Raw genomic sequence first — 18,153 nt, 5'->3', positions numbered from 1 at the left:
ACGTTTGTAAGGAATACACTACAAAACAGTAAATAAAAGTTCAAATTTGCTTCACTTCAACCAACTACAACAGTAAAATACACAAATACACACATCTAATAATCCAATAGTATAGTGTAATGTACTCAGTAATAGTACAACACTAACAGGGGCATTCTTTCTCTCTTAGGAGTACTTTTATTTTTGATCATTTAAAATTTCTTTGCCATTAATACTTAATTGCTTTTTACTTAAAGGTGCAGTAAGTGATTCTGCGCAAAGATTGTTGATATTTGAACTCAACTGCCATACAAATACAACCCCCCCTTCATAAGCTCTGCCCCCCCCCCAGATTCAGGAACATATAACTACTGGATGGCACATTCAAATGCTCCATCCAGAACATGGATGGCCTTTTATGTAAGTAATACAATATATAAATGTATTCTAAACTTAATGGGCAACCAGTGCGATGATGCTAAAATTGAACCTCCTAGATTTAGTCAATAATCTGGCCTCTGAATTCTGGATAAATTGCAAATGTGAGACTGAGTGGGAGTTTAAACAAGTAAAAAGATAGTTAGAGTGGTCCAGGCGTGACGATATAAAAGTGTGTATGATTTTTTTCTGTCATTAAAATTGAGCATGTGTCTAATCTCGGAATTGTGTTGTAGGTAGGATTGCGAAGATGCAAGACTTAGCAAAAAATTTGAACATCGCCAACTTCTCGGTCCCTCCCCCCTTTCTGCTAAAGCCCAAAACAGTCTCCTAAGCCCCTCCCACCACAAGGGAGAATGAATGCATGTGCATGAGCAGTGATTGACATGCAGTTAGACAGTATGTTCACAAGGTAGATCCAAGGTATCTGTAAATATACCTGTGCAAAAATAAGAACTAATAGCAAAAATATGCAATTTAACACTTTAAAATGCAATTTTAAAACACATGAATCAACAGATATTGCGTGCGTAACAGCAAGTGAGGTAACGTCTAATTTGAACCTAAACCACAATCTTTTTCTAAACTTAACTAAGTAATTTTGGTGCCTAAACATAACCAAACTGCGACCATTTCGCAATGTTAAAGACGTGTTTCAAAAACGTGACCGATGTTCTCTGGTTTAGATATCAAGTGGTATTTCCGACACCTCTTGCGGTGCTATTATATTATACGCTCCTGTGGGTCGTATTAGAGGGTAGGAACAAACAACGGATATAGTCATATGGTTTGGAGGATATTTTTCATCCGTAGGCTGTTCAGAGCTATACAGATGTTCCAAGCTGATAGACTTTGAAATCCTAAACACCTCCTACCAATATACTGTAGCTTTATTCAGTGGTTTACAACTTGTTCCCTGCCCGGCTTGATCCAGATAGAAGTTAAGCTTACCTGAGTTCAAGGCATTAATAATCTAGCTGCTGCTGGCTCCATTAAAGATTTAAAGATTTCAGAAAGTAACATTTGTGATATTGCCCTTTCTGCCTCACACAACTATCTCAGCCTCCCCTTTGATTAGGCAGAGCATGCTGAGATTGAGAGCCAGTTCGTTACGTGCAAACAAGAGAGTGGGCATCGGCTTGTGGAATAATTGGGACCAGACACCATTTTGCCGACTGCGTCCATGCCTGCTATGTCAATGGCTCCTAAAAAGCTCGCCTTTGTACTGTCCCAGTGGTGCAGTCCATCCTCTGCCTCTTTGCTTTTCTCTTTGTGTTCAGTCACCCCCCACTTCTCAGAGATGTATGACATGTACAAGCAAGCTGAAAGCAGCGATCACCCTCCCCAATATATAAAAAAGAGGGCAGACATGAAGCAGGGGGCATTAGCTGTTTTCCTCCTGCTTACATTTCTTTGAGACCGTGGGGAAAATCGTACTGTACCTTAGGCAACGGTATGACGCAATGAAAATGCATGCTCACATGAACCCACATTATGAGAGGGTCTCAGGAGGGAAGCCAATGATCAGACAGCGCATCCTACTGATGCCTGGTTAACCCTGATCCCTCTGTGCTTACCTGGCGTATGTGTGTGTGTGTGTGTGTGTTGGTGCACGTTTTGTTCTGGAAGAGTGCCTCTGCCTCCTTGCGAGCTTAGTGTGTGTGTGTGTGTGTGTGTGTGTGTGTGGTGTGGGGGGGGGTGCCGTTTTGTTGTTGTAACTGAGATTTCTCATCTGAGATGTTCTTTTTAGCTGATGACAAACCCCAGTGTGTCTTTGTACATGAGTGCAACTTGAAGTATGTGTATGCATGTACTAGGCTGTGTGTGTTGCATAAAGTTGTATTCACACATTCTCTCCGCAACTTGTTTATAGTTTAATTGTTACTTTAAGTAGCAGATTTCAGTCCATTTTCAGTCTTAACACATTGAATATTTTGGGTTGGGATCTTTACACTTTCTGGGAAAATGTATATAGCACTTCTGAAATTAAAGTGATACATAAAAAAAAAACTTTACATGGCAGTGAAGACAGGCCTTATGATCTGCAATAACAACACGTCCTTATACCTAAACCACACAATAGGTTGATTGCCAATGACTCCCAAAACAACATATATCGCGATTGCAGGGTTTGCCGTTTTAAACACGTGAGCGTAACACATGTCCACGGTGGCAGAGTCACAACAACAAAGTCAGTTAACCCTTGACTTTTGGTTTCAAACGGTAAACACCGAACCTGCCTTCTTACGTAGAGTTTGTCGCTCTTAGTTTGTCACCTTACTTCCTTGTTTGCTCCCACCCATAATTACTATGGCCACTACAGGCTGCCACCTAACAACAAATGTAAATATAGTTTATTACAAGCTGCTTGTACAATCGACCTATAGGGCCGTTTTTAGGGTGAGGACGGTCCGTTAATAAAACCGGGAACTTTTGAGGTGCTCAGGTACTTTCAGGTGCCTGGCAAGCATTTGATGATTTCTGTTGTTGTTGTTCTCCTTTAATACACAATTGCTTTTCAGAAATGAGCAAATAGCACCTCTATTTATCTTTCTCATTTTTAAAACTATGGTAGTTCGCTTCATAATTGTCAATACAACCTCTTGTATTTGATACCAGCAACAACTAGTGTTGTCTTGCAGGCTTAATAAAGTACAATGTGTGTGTGTGTGTGTGTGTGTGTGTGTGTGTGAGTATGTTTAACATTCGATTTATATATATATATATATATATATATATATACATTAATAGATAATGAAAAAACTGTTTTTTTCCTGTCTTCACAGAGAAACGTTAACTTCTTTTCCCATATACTACAGCCATCAGGCAGGAAGACAGCAGGCATGTTCAGGCTGTCCCCAAAACAAACATTATGTCCTGATCACTGAGGTTCGGTGGCTCACAGCAGCTATACTTAACAGAGGATGTTTGTCTCAGCGTATGGGGTACAGAAGGCTCCGCTTGCTGAGCTCTTTCTTGTGCGCTAGTAGGTGGGGACGATGTGACTACTATACTGTTGCCAGACAATGGAAGTGCTGCAGGCAGAATTTAGTATTCTTTAATTGGAAAATCGCAGTGGGAGGTGTGATCTAATCATACGGTATCTGTATGTATGATAAACTGCATATTTAGAAAATGATCTGTTCAAAATTGTTTTTTAAATAGTCAGGAGGGAAAAAAGTCTTTAGAAAGGTTTTGTGAACAAATGTGGACAGACATTTGGTTATTTCTAGCTTTGGTGTAGAGTCCATACAGCTGTCTTACTGTAAACAGCAGAGGTTACATTCTGGACTTCCCAAAGGCTTTTCCTCTTTTCTTCAGGCTGCCTTCTCTGTCACAGCATTTTTTTTTTTGTTATAATGAAGAGCGCACAGCTCTAGGAAGCTATGTTTCCTTAACAGTTCCACATCTGCAATTTTGAGAAGCTGTTAATTTTAAAGAGAGGCTCTCTCTGTGACTTAGTTGAGGGACCTCCTTTGTGCTTTAAGTCAGAGTCTGCGCCGCTAATGGGAAATGAAACCCAGGTACATGTAGAATAAATACTGAATGCAAATTAGCCAATTTTCTTGCCGATGGGCTCAGGCATTGTGCTATAATATACAAAAGTAATTTGACAATTACACTGTGGCAATGATTCCACCTACATCTATTTTACTTTTCTGTAGAACTAATATCCCCCAACAGCACAGTCTATTTAAGCCTATATAATGCCATATCATGTATTTCTATCCCCTTTATGTACAGTCAGTATTATGAATAGGCTGCAAGGAGAATAATGTATACTTCCTTTCAGCATTCACACCTAATTAGCTTACGCACAGCACACTTTAGTGCAGTGACGACAATAGGACTCTTTCCAGACAATATGCCAACTAACTAAAGCCAAATTCTTCTCCACATTACACTGACTGTAGATTATTCTGTTATGATTATGATTAGAGGAATGTGTCTGTCGCATTAGCTTTGATTTGATTATTTTCTTTCTGTCCTTCTTTACCCCTCAAAAGATTAACTTTGGTGATCTCAATCCTAAATGTCACAGCAGCAATGCTCAGCCTCAGAATCTGAGGCTAGAGAGCATCATAGTCTAGCAGGCAGACAGACAGACAGACAGACAGACAGACAGACAGACGGCAGTCAGGAAAGAAGATAGGCCTCGTGGTCCAGAGGCAATGAATATATGCTTGTTGTTTAATCTCTGCTGAGCACAAACCAACACACACACACACACACACACACACACACACACACACACATACACACTGAGACACATGGACAAAGTAGGTGTGTAGTGGCAGCTTGCTCCTGTCTGTCAGTCCAGTTAAACTGCAGTCAGCCTTAAACAATGAGCTCTGTTCCCCCTGTGTGCCTGTGACAACCTCAGACAGCTAACTCACACGCACACGCACGCACACACACACACACACACACACACACACACACACACACACACACACACACACACACACACACACACACACACACACACACACACAAACTGTGGCCGGAAAAAGAGCAATGTGGTCATGAGAAGGAGAGAGGAAATGGTGATTTGAATGTATGGTGACATATGTATTTAAATGTATGACACAGAGAGAGAGAGAGAGAGAGAGAGAGAGAGAGAGAGAGAGAGAGAGGGAGAGGATGTGGCTCGTCCCGTGCATCCTGCATCTGAGAGAAGTCCTTTTGGCCTGTCATTCACCGTCAGCTTGTATTAGAGGCTGAAGGAAACCCCTGGGAGAGAGACACAGCAACAGAGAGACGGAGAGGAAAACTTCAGGAATGACAGAGGGGAGGGAGGGAGGGAAGGAAGAAGACAAAGACAGGGAGAGAAGAGACAGCAGAAGGTAAGGAGAAAGACACCACGAGAGAAAGATCCTGTAAAGAGAGAGGACGGGGACAGAAACAAGGAGAAGAAATGGTGGGAGGAGATAAAGTAAAAAAGAAAGAGCAAAAAAATGTATTCCCACCAATTTATGGTGGGAATACATTTATTTATCCTGTGAGAAGGAAAACACAGATGACATTCAAAATATATCAAAAATATAATGGAATATAAAGCAGTAAGGGGGCGTCCACATCAGGGACCTAAGCCTGGATCACAAAAGTTGACCTCAAAGCAAAGAGGACAAAATGAAATAGGCTACTTATATTTCTGTTAAATGCAAGGCGGTAAGCTTCTCCTCAAAACGCGTAGTTCCTATGACGCCATTTTGATGTTAACAAGCACTCACCCCCTGTTAGCATTCCATTGACTGCCATTCATTTTGATGTCATTTTGACAGCGAATAACTTTACATCTGAAGCGTTTAAAGACTTTATTTGTCCATTGTTTATTTCTAAAGAAACACGACAATGTACAAAAGGCTCCATTACCTTGTACCTCACGTTATGGCTCCGTAGCAGACGTTTTTGTAAAAATAGGCTAACTATTGTGTCATAACCACGGGACTTTCTGTCGCACAGTAGAGGAATTACAGTACAGTACAGGAGAAGCTCGCAGGCAGTTTTGACTCACATTAGCTATTTAAGTTTAATTACTAATGATAACTAGCATTTTAGTTAGCAATAATTAGCCTGTGCCCATGTTATCTCCTTACATATACCTACGCTCTCCATCTCTGCAACACTGGGAATGATTTAGATTTCTCTTGGCACAGCTACCAGAAGACTTCCAACTTTCAGACAGGTTGCTCACGTCACATTGACGTCGTCGAGGAGCGGGTCAATTAAAGATGAGAAAAGTCTCTCTGCATGTTCTGCAGTGTTAGTTTAGTTTGCTGTCAAATTACTCGACCCAGTATTTGTGAATACAAATATCTGACGTGAAAGTTCTGTCACAGAACTATGTTGTTGAGTATCATTGCACATTTTTAACCCTCCTGTTGTCCTCGGGTCAAATTTGACCCATTTAAAAAAATATATAATTTTTTTCAATTTATTTTTTAAATAACGTTATCTTGTTCCATACAACGCTCATGACAAGTAAGAAATTGTTAAAAGAACGTTGAAAAAATTGAGAAAAATGTCAGAAAAAGTTTCAAAAACTTTCAAAAAACTGTCCGAAAAAGTTTCAAAAAAGCGAAGCGTTTTGAATTTTAAACTTTGACCCAGAAAAACTAAAAGTTGCATGGCTGACGGGAAGACAACACAAGGATTCAGTGGGTATATGGAAATCCTGGAGATTTCTTAGTGGGTATACCTGCTTATCACGTAGACTACACCACTGCCTAACCCTAACCCTAACGAGGGTAACTGTAAAACTGAAAATGTCCCTACATCTAAAACCAGTGTGCAAAGCAGTGCTATTGCTGATGGTTAGATTTAGTCAATAACATTAATGGAGAGTATACTACAGAGCCTAAGAAAACAGTTACATAACATTTATTGTGGCTCTACGGGGAACTTTTTTAAGACCGAGAAAATAACTCAAGTTACATCACTTAAATAAACTTGTTTCGGGCTTTGACACTAGAAATTTGCAACTGAAGGTCTGTGTGGAGGTTCGAAAGACATGGGTGTTAAAGCTAATAAAGATGCGGTTGAGTTGCATTATGGGAAGTGAGGGATACAGTGTTTCTGCAGCTCGACCCAAGGGACAGGATAAAGTCAGGATACTTCGCCCCTTCTGGTGCATCAAATTTGACCATTATAATAGTAAAATACTGATTCATTGGAATACTCCTTTAAAAAAGACCTGTCATGTTTGTGTGTCTCTGGTGGTTTGGCTCCCAGTGGGGCTCATTTGGCACACTTTCTGCATCGCTGCACCTCCCTGTGGTATCTTTTTTACGGCTGCCACCATTTACTAAGTACATTTTTTTTTCTTCAGGAGGTATTCGCACACCCTGGAGAGGTTTCATCTCCCCTTGCTGGTTACAAAGCAATTTACAGTAACAAGTTTTCAGGCAGTATTTTGCTTAAATGATGACGATAATGATGATAGTGGTGATGATGATGTTGACGAGCGGAACACGTCTTGATTGTGGACTGTGCTTATGATGTGTGCTTATCTTATATAGATCCTCCTTCATAACGAGTGCTGCTGCTTGGTTTACCTGTAAGATACCAGAGGAGAGAGGGGGAGAGAAAGAAAGAGAGAGAGAGAGAGAGAGAGAGAGAGAGAGAGAGGGGACAGAAATAATATAGACTATGGCTATAGAGATAGATAGATAGATAGATAGATAGATAGATAGATAGATAGATAGATATGTGTATAGAATATGTGTAGACAAGGGGAGGAAAAACAAGGAAAGGAGAGAGAAAACGAGAGAGAGAGAGAGAGAGAGAGAGAGAGAGAGAGAGAAAAAGAAGGCGAGAGAGAGAGAGAGAGAGAGAGAGAGAGAGAGAGAGAGAGAGGGGTGCTTGATACAGTGGTGGGGCGGGGAGGGGGGCGGTCGGCACGCAGTGATTGGAAAATATCGAAGACGCGCACGCGCTAATCCGATGATGGGTCTCAGTTACCAGGGGGAGGGGTCTGTAAAGAACCCCCCCCCCCCCAAAAAAAAAAGAAGTAGGACCAGGGCGGGAGCATCTTGCGCCCGCGCGCCGCGTCCCTTCCTCTCGTGCCTTTTGTGTTTGAAACTCTCATATCTCACATATCAATAATTCAAGCGCGCGCGAGAGAGAGAGCAGACGGAGCTCCCCCCCCCACCCCCCGCGCGCTATGAGTTCTACTGCCTCGTCACTCGTCCAGGGCCCCTCCGCACCGCGCGCGACTCCCGCTTCTTGTGTTTCCAAGTGACAGAAAACCTGCCGAGAAGTGAAGAAAAAGAGGAAAGGTGCAGGTGAACACCGGCGACTCGAGCGGAGATAACGGTGGTAACAAACTGATTTTTCAAAAAAAAAAGGAGAGAAGCCTAAAAATAAAACGCCTGTTATCCCCTCAAAGAGACCGCGAGGGATAAACTGTTTTCAGAGGGCTAATTAAATCCAAGAAAACGGAGTGGCATCTAGTTCATCTGGGGAACACGCGGGGAAACTCTTCCTACCTTACTTTTTTAAAAAGGGGAATAGACCCGCGGCTTCACAAGGTGTGAATACGACCGAAGAAGTTCACCGTTCTGGTCCGGTATGTTGGCGTTTTGCCTGCTGAGTGCCGTGTGGCTCGCGGCGAGCCCGGCCCGCGCTCAGAACGAGACGGAACCAATCGTCCTGGAGGGGAAGTGCCTAGTGGTGTGCGACTCCAACCCGGCCGCGGACCCCACAGGCACGGCGCTCGGCATCTCGGTGCGCTCGGGCAGCGCCAAAGTGGCGTTCTCCGCAGTCCGGAACACCAACCACGAACCGTCCGAGATGAGCAACCGGACCATGGTCATCTACTTCGACCGGGTAGGAGAAATAAATAGGCTATCTATTCTGTTCTATTATATTCTATAGGCCTAGCAACAACGAAAAATGAATTAAGCAAAGTAAGTTTAAGATTGTTTTCAGTCAGTCTTGTCAGTTTGTGTTTTTTTTTGTTGTTCTTCAAATAATTACTAGCCTACCTGGTGAAGGAATTATGTTACATCGGTGAAACATATTAAGTTTCAGAAGGTGTGTGTGGACGTGCGCATTGCCTGGTGTGGCAGTTGTCAAATAACCTAGAGAAGACAACTTGAGCTACCAATGGATGGAAGAGTCAAATGTCGCAGATTTTTCTTTTTTTTTTTTAAAAACACCAGAAGCAAACAAAAAAATTGGCCGTTTTTTTTTCTGCGCCATTGGCCATAAATGACCTTCCGAAGACCAAATAAAAGGCTATGTGCAATGAGGGCGGAACTTTTTTCCCGGGGCATATTGTGTAAAAAAAAAATTAATAACTTCATAAAACCAGGAATCAGTGGTTAGGCTACAGTGGCTGGATTTAGCCTAATCGCGCAGCTGCATCTCGTGCACCTGTGGTAATGGACTGACCGTGATAACTAAAAGTAGAGCCGAACTGAGCCTTTTCTTTATAAGCAATTACATGGCCAAAGTGGTTGGGAAAGTAAAGCCTGGTTGGAAAGTTGAATATTTCATCTTTTCTGAGCTGACAATATGGGATATGGCAACTGACATCTCGCCAAATAATTTAGTAACGGCAGGTCGCGAGGGCGAGGTCCTACCCGCCTGCCGTTAAAGGTTAATTCTCTCTCAAACTGCCGTTCAATTACACGCCATAGTCCGCCTCCACCCATAAAACCAGACATTTGGCCGCAGAAATGTATAATTAAAAATTACATTTAAAAGATTGATTGAGTTCCCTTGCATTTCCCATGAAGTTTGGAAGTTCTGACAAGGGGGAAAAGCCTAGATAAAAGCAGAGAGTTATTCCACTACATCAGTGAATCTGAATATTGTGTTCCGAGGCCAGAGGGACCCTTTAGAGTCCCATATCAAAGATTAAGTGAGATATTAATTTTAACCGGCTATCCTAGAAATTATTCCTAAAAGAAAATGTAAAAGGTGGGCTAAATAGGTTTAATTCTCTCCAAGTAAATTAAGACAGGTCAATACAAAGTGAATAATATATTTTTGTTTGTTACATGAAAACATTTGAGATTTTCTGCTTCTTAAGATGCAGACTATGCCTTTGGTTGTGAAAGCTGTTTGTCAGGATGTCCTTGTAATAAATTATTTATGCACCTCTGTGATCCTGCAGTGTGTGCAAATACTATGAAAGACATAAGCTGGGATTTTATCAATGGAATTTTGTCCTTTCTTTCTTTCTTTCTTTCTTTCTTTCTTTCTTTCTTTCTTTCAGGTTATAGTAAATATTGGGAAGAACTTTGATGAGGAGAGAAGTAATTTCATCGCGCCGCGCAAAGGGATTTACAGTTTTAACTTCCACGTAGTGAAAGTCTACAACCGCCAAACTATACAGGTAGCGCCTTATTGTGTGTTTGTCATGTTTGTCTATGTGTGTGTCTGTGTGCGCGGACCACACCACGCACCCCCTAATATGCTGTTTTTCCCTCACAAAAGTTGAATATCAGCCGCACTGGAAGTCATTTTGTACATGTTTGAGATGCCTTTCCCGGGAGACATCGATGAAGGCGGGCGTTAACAGATGAAAGCTAGTCGCACGCCGCCCATCGGCCAAATCATAAATAATCAATACATGCAGAGAGGACAGAGTCGAATCAAGCGTGTGTAGCCAGCAGGAGGACGGAGTGCTGTGGTGAGCCGTTTGCGCCAGCGGCTGCACTTTCAGCACCATGGACAGCGCCGTTTCCCTCTCAGTCTCTTCTTATGGAAAAGAGGCAGCAGGCTGACTTAGATTTTTGATTATTCAAAAGATTAAAAACATTAAGTACATTTTGAACAGAGCAAACAGAGACAGACATTTTAATTTTCTCTCTCACACACAACACACTCACATGGGTTTTATGTAGAAATAATAATACAGTTTTCACACACTGCCTGCAGCATGCCCCATCACAACTCTCCTTTCATCCTCTGAACAGCTCGTGTTCACGATGCCTTAGACGCAGTCTCCATATTCTTTTGATGTGTCAAGTGATAAAGTACTTGAGCCCATTTCCAGCATTTAACATGCACGTGATGATGCTTTACAAGCCACACAGCCTTAATTACAATGTATCTCTTGCAAATTAAACTGTTGTGTAATTATGCTCTTGGCTCCCCGGGGCTTTGGCATTATGTTTTTGCTACTTATGCTTTATTATTGGAGTCTTGAATTAATTAGCATGGCAGCTGCAGTAACCACAACAACAACAACAAGGAGGGAGGGCGGGCGGGCGGGCTGGCGGGCGGGCGGGCGATATGCAAGGGGGAAAAGCTATGTCAAGCTCGGCGCGTACTCCCAGTCATCTTTGTGTGACTGAACGCAAATAGACCGTGGCTGGCTAACATGGCACTGAGGTAATTAAGTCTGTCATACCATGCAGAACACAATGGTGATAATGCCTGCCACATTACCATTAGTACTGTTATCTGTGCCAATTTGCTGTGTTCTCAATATGAAACTACAGCAAAGCTATGATATATTGTGATGGACTAAAAAGGAAAACAGAGAAACTGTCATTTTGATAAACTGACTTTTACAACCAGACTATTTAAGCTAGAGAACAGCACTTTAGTTTAAATCCTCTAAAGCCCTAAACGCTTTTACATAATATTTCAAAAGGGATTTAGAAACTATAGGTTTGTTCTTTGTTCTGTCACGTTTCTGGCATGAAACAGGTGTAGGTTGTCCTCTCTCCTCCAAGCATCCAGCCTGTGTGCTGCTCACCCTCAACCTCTTCCACTCATCCTCCCATCCACCCAGCGCATCTGCTGTGTTGAAAACTCCCACTGTTTGATTGCCTTAGAGGCAGCTACTGTGGTGCATGCAAGAGATGAGAGACAGCAGGGAAAGGAGAGCGGTAGGGATGCAAGGGGTGGGATAGAGAGGAAAGGATGAGAGTGAATGTAAAACGGTGACACGGGAGAAGAAGAGATGGAACGAGGGACAGAGGGGAAGGAAGTGAGAAGGAGGAGAATAAAAAGAAAGTGAATAGAAAACGAGGGAACAGAAATAAAGAGTTTACATGGAGAGCTGAAAAGGTGGGAGGATTGAAGGGAGAGACAGGAGGAATAAGGAAAAAGGAGAGAAAAGAGGGACACGTCAGAGAAGAACAAAGGATGGACGGGAGGGAAAGAGAGAGACGGTTCAGGCAGGGCAAAGAGAGAGATAGCAAGAAAGCCAGACATCATGAGTAACTATTGATCAGTGGATGCTGGGTAGATGTACAAAGGGAAGGAAAAACAGTTAGCGCCATCTCTCCTCAGTCCTTTCCTGTGCACAGATCTGCCTATCTATCTGTGAGGGGTGTGAAAAGTGATGTGGGTGTCAAAAAGCAGCTAAAAACCCATCTCTCTCTTTGCCTAGCAATTAAATATTGCAAACGAAATACAGTATACTCTCTGATCTAAAGGGAACTCCATCAAACTCATTCTCAGCTATGCCTAATACTTCTACTAATGGTTAGCTTACTTGCATTCTTTTTTTCCCTTCTTAAATCACTTACAATATACATACCAAACACTTCCGTTTGTTACAGGGTTTCATTTTGGGTGCAGATGTTCACATGTAGGAAATCTACATGTGACACTACTTCTCTAGTTGCAATAAAATTGAAACAGATTCATTCTATATCCCTCGGTGAACATGTTGTACCTGGAGCTTGGAACAGAGAGCTCACAGATAAGAAAGACAAACAGATGAGACGCTGGTAGGATATCAACACTCAATGTGAGGTGCTCTCTAAATAGATGGGTGGGCTTTTAAATCACACCTAAGTTTTTCACTGTTTTTTGAAGACCATTATATACTGTCTATTATAGGGGTGTAAGAAAAAATCGATACACTTGAGTATCGATATTTTATTTTGCAATACTGTATCGATTTTCAAAAAGGAAATAAACAGTGCCTAGCAGTGCTAGAAGCTAACAATGTAGCTATGGCTGAACTTTGGCCTACTTTAGCATATAAACATTAGCTCACTAAGAACCTGTGAACCAAAATCCCAAACTGGTAGTTTGATTTTCTGTGTACTGAATTGTTTACCTAAAGTAAACTTCTTTGACTTTTATGAACATCATGTCTTTTTTTAAATATTAGTTTTTCTAAAATTATACTTAAAAAAAATCCCAATATATCGCCTTACGCACATTATCGAAATATATTGCAATATATTGAATTGTGATCCATGTATCGTGATATGTATCGTAACGCCAGATTCTTGCCCATACACAGCCCTAGTCTATTATATTAAGGTATTAGACAGGGGTTAATGTGCCTCCTGTTAAAGAAATGCGTGGCAACTTGAACAGAATCAAAACATAAGCCAGCAGTTTTTACTATTACTAATCACTGTTATGCAGGGGCGGGGCTAGAAGGGGGGCACGGGGTGGCACTGGCCACCCCTGAAATATGATTGCCCCCCCAATCCATTGGGCTAGAGTGCTGTCAATCTGACAATTTCCAGTGGATCAAAGTGCTGTAACTTGGCTGCCTGTTCTGCCTGTTTCTATGATGACTATCCACATTTCTGATACCATGGAACTAGCACTGGAATTGTTGTTTTTTAAAGTGGCAGACTGAGCCTACAGGAAATCTGTATTGTATTTGGATATACAATTTGTTTTAAAATGAAGAAAAAAAATTAAATGAATAATGAATGTGATATTTTATGTGATATTTTACATTATGTTTTATTTAGCAGAATTACATTGTGTTGTTCTATCCTATCCAATATTTCCTGATATTTCCAACAGATTTCTTAATGCTGTATTCTGATGAAATGAATATCCCCCTTCCTTACCCCCCTTACTGATTATTTATTGCAGTTTACTGTGGTTTTGCAGTATGAATAAGTGATTGTTTTACAGCAGTACTTTTGAACACCTTGGCATTCAGAAATGGCATGCGTAAAGCCTTGGGTCACAGCAGCTCTGTCTGGTGAAAGCTACACAAGGAGCACATCTAAAATGCCTTGTGCCTTGCCTTGTGTGTGTGTGTGTGTTAGGCCTTTCTGTGACTATCATTTTCCCATTGAGAGAAGAAAACCTAGAGGTGCTGCTTCAAGCTGTTGATAGCACACTGCTGATAGGAGATTTTACCTTTTACGTACTGCTCTACGGGTTATGAGAACTTATTTCACATTTAGACCCAGAGCGGCTGCACCTCTCGGCAACAGAGTGGAATCCTTTCAACTCTTTAAGTACCAGTTTGTGCTTTGGTTTCCAATACACACATTTTTATCCTCCAACTTGGGTCACCGGTCACCATTGTTGTAATGAGATATTTCACTCCTGAGAAATATACCAAACATGCTCCGTTTTCAAAGGCTGTGCAGTTCATTCAGAACAGCAAATACTCCCCCTGTAAATTGTTGTGCATACTAAGGCAAGAAGTTTGTTAGTAATACTAAAATGGTCTAATATAACGTCAATTTACGACAATTATTCCACGCTGAAATGGTGTGTATAAATGTGTGTTAAGCATCAGAGTTCTTGTTAACAATGTCATAATCTACTGATTAAACTCGTTATAATGCAGTTCATTTCATAATAATGGTAGATGTCTATCCTAGACTGTTAACAGCTGCCTAAAGAGTTTTGCTTGTAAACATTGATCATTCTGACGGCAAAAATATACGTACTAAATTATTACTAGATGGAGCACAGATCATTTTTGTTACATATATTTTTTTACAGCGTACAAACAACTGAAAGATCTAGAAATACAAGTGACTAGCTACATAATTATATACTTTTTTTTATTAGCTATAATGAATGTTGTGTGTCATATGAAGCCACTCTCTGTAAAATGGTTGCAGTGCTGTCACAAAGTGCTTATGCCGTATAAGCACCACTTCATTAAAGTGTTGGTGAATTCTGTTTTGAAAACACATACACTTTTTAAAGATTGATACGTGAGATGAAACTCAGCAGAAGCCACATCCCTTCTAGACATCCTTAAATATCATCAAACAGTTTATTTATTATAGTCGGATTCCCTATGCAGCTGTCCACTACAGCCTGCTTAACACTGGCTAAACACAAACATGTCAAACCTTTATGCAACAGGGAACACACATATTTACTGTACATTAACCCTCCTGTTGTCCTTGGGTCAAATTTGGCCCATTTTGAAAAAGTCTCTATATCAAAAATTTGGGTTTCTTTCAACAAATTGTCCCAAAAAAATGGTTCCATACAACGTTCTTTGGTGTAAAATAAATGATCATTTCAATACTTTCAATTCATGTGGGTATTTATTAGATATTATAGCATTTGAAAAAAAAATTGATAGGTTGAAAAAAGTGACAAAAATGCTTCAAAAACGTGGGAATAAAACAAGAAAAACATTAAAAGAAATCGACAGAGACATCAGAAAAAGTGACAAACATGGAATAAAGTGACAAAAATGCTTCAAAAACTTGATAAAAAACCAACAAAAACGTAATAAAAAATAAAGACATAAAAGTGACAAAAAAACTTGGGGAAAAAAAGCTTCAAAAAAGCCACAAAAGTGTCAAAAAAGACAACCAAAACGTGTAAAAAAATATAAATGACCCAAAATTGACAAATAGCTGCGTGGTCGACGGGAAGACAACACGAGGGTTAATAAAATGGTCAAATATATACTCTTTATGTTGCCCTTTAAGACTATATCAAAATTGTATCAGTAAGATTTGTTACATTGTTAGTACTGCGTTAAAAGTAACGTATGATGTGCCAAACAGACAGGGAAAGATCAGAGCAGTGGTTCCCCCACAGCTCTGTCTTCATCAATTCCCAGTGTATGTTCCTTATGTATAACAGTATTCAATTTATAAAAGTGGATATTTTTAATTAATAATAATTCATACAATCGAACTGTCAATAATAAGGTTGGTTTGGTCATCAATCACACTACTACTAGCCTAGTAGGCTACTACTACTTGGAGTGAAGCTGAATGTTTATCCATTACTTTTGGCTTGTAGCTATTTTAACCGTTTCTCCATTACTTTTAGCTAATCATTCAAACTGTTTAGTCATTACTTTTAACTAGTTATTTCTACCATTATTCATTACTTTTAGCTAAATGTCTGGGCTCGCCTGCTAACTAGTTTTCACACGCTCTTATTTAAGTGCAACATGTAGTGTTCAGGTGTTACAGTTGACTTAGTCTTGCATTGCCAGACCTTCCTCCACAGCGCTGCTAAGGAGGGTCTGGCTAGTCCACACAGCATTCTGGGATGGGAGAGGAACGTGCTCTGGTTTATTGGCATTCCTTTAAACCAATCACAATCGTCTTTGGTGGTGCTAAGCGCCGGACGGAGCCACGGTGTGGCTGCAAAATAGCCTCGGGAAAGAACTTATTTTGGTGGAACATGTGTACGTTCAAAAGTTTATTTTAGTCGTGTAACAGAAAACTCAGATTGGATAGTCTAGCTAGCTGTCTGGATTTACCCTGCAGAGATCTGAGGAGTCCTCAGAAATCCACCGGAGTTTAAAATTCTAACACAAACAAAGCGAAAGAAAACAGACATCCGGCGGAATGGCACCTGAACAATCCCGGAAAGGAAACGTCATCATAATTTCTATTTTTCAATTTAGTTGAGCTACATCAAAATCTTTACACGTACCCCCTGGCAACTGCAGAAGTACCCTGGTAAGTAATCCTGGTTGGGAATCACTGATTTAGAGGACAGAATTCCTGTTTTTACTGTGAAAAAAGGCAAACAACGTATGTTTCAATTACAGCTATAGACTGGGACTAGGATCAGTGTGATAAAGTGACACATAATTGACTGATTCTAAAAAGTGGATTTAGAGACAAAAACACAACATCCCCAATCATTCATGTAGAAAAGTCGGTGTCTTTTAGGCTTTAGGCATAATCTGTGGTCACCTCAATATTACTCATACGGTGATTAAGACCAACTGCGCCTCAGAAATTGCACAAAGTGAGAATGTAAGAAATACTAGGATGTGTCACCACACTATGTACCACAGCTGAGTGTTTGAGGGAAGTGAGTGGCCAGCAGCGTGGTGATGTGTTGCACACGAAAACTCGTGAATAGAATGAGAAGCATTAATTGTGCAATGAGAGAAAAAAAAAGAAGTAGAAATACACCAGTCCTCTGCTACTGGCTCAGACAGTGTTCCTCTTACACAGTGGAGATGCGGGGAAATGAGAAGCAAGTCAAAGCCACATAAATACACACCTTATCTCTTCCTGTGTTCTCTTGCCTTTGAAAATGCTGAAAGGAGAAAGCGGGAGGAAAAAGACTGGATAATGACGTTGGTTTGTAACTTATAGAGACAGTATAGTCTGGGAGTTGTCAGGCCTCACACACAGACACTGAATTTTAGCTGAATTAATTGGGAATTTGTATTTTAGCTGCTTGTGTGTGAGCTTGTTTTAAGGACGAATACAGTATAGATAGTTTTTCTGTGCAAAGTAATTTTTAGCCGTGTTAGCGACATGGCTTTAGGGATGGCAGTGTTGTCCTGTCAGTCGTACTGGGTGGAGTGATTTGCTCGCAGCACCTGAGAAGCCCCTTGGTGAGGAACAGAGAGTTCGCCTGGAGTTCGCTCAGAGTTGGAGTAATAATCACTCCGCCCAAGTAGCAGAAGTAGCAGTGCTTCGCCTTCTGAGAATATAGTTCCCAGTATGTATACGGTTAGAAGACGGCTGTGTCTCATGTGACCTTGTTATTTGTACACGCTGTGACTATACAAATCACAACATGTAAATAGAAAAATGTTGGCGTTATTTTGTCACTTATTGGGAGCAGTAGGCTAGATGGAGCTGGTTACCTCCAGCATCTGTGCTAAGCTAGGCTAGCGGTGGGGGCGTCAGACAGAGTTACGACACGCACAGAGATGAGAAGGGTATGTATGGACTTATCTAACAATGGGGGATACGGTGAATAAGCAAAAGTCCCAATAGGTCGGCGTGTTCCTTTAAGATAGTGTTTAGGCTGGCTTGCCATTCAGGGCTTTGATGGACGGGGGGACAAATGAGTTCTGCATGGGGCACTCTGAAGCGTCTGCCTGAAGGGAGAAGCTGGTAATCATTGTGGAGGACATGTATGGGTTCTGACATTATTTTTTGGGCCTGCCTGAGGGTAGTATTGTCTGTTGTCTGTATGTTGTATGGACATTCATGGTCTCCAGAGTAGGGCTGAGCCATTGGGGTTTGGAGTTTAGTTTAGCTAAAGTTCAATATTCACTGTGTAACAGATAAAAAATGTCATGGAGCATTATTATAT

The 18,153-nt window shown here is 41.0% G+C and overlaps 1 protein-coding gene across 1 annotated transcript in view; it reads left to right on the top strand.

The window, feature by feature from the left end:
* The first annotated feature begins 7,937 nt into the window (after positions 1–7,937).
* cbln1 (cerebellin 1 precursor) overlaps positions 7,938–18,153 on the top strand; it is a 32,779-nt gene continuing 22,563 nt past the window's right edge. Inside the window, exons 1-2 of the mRNA XM_031294814.2 lie at positions 7,938–8,748; positions 10,145–10,264. Coding sequence (XP_031150674.1) covers positions 8,491–8,748; positions 10,145–10,264 — 378 coding nt within the window. The 5' untranslated portion in view covers positions 7,938–8,490. The remainder of the gene's footprint in view (positions 8,749–10,144; positions 10,265–18,153) is intronic.

Source organism: Sander lucioperca, chromosome 7 (assembly GCF_008315115.2).
Source record: "Sander lucioperca isolate FBNREF2018 chromosome 7, SLUC_FBN_1.2, whole genome shotgun sequence".
Lineage (NCBI taxonomy): Eukaryota > Metazoa > Chordata > Actinopteri > Perciformes > Percidae > Sander > Sander lucioperca.
Note: the sequence above shows the minus strand (reverse complement) of the source record. Positions and strands in the feature narration are given on the sequence as shown.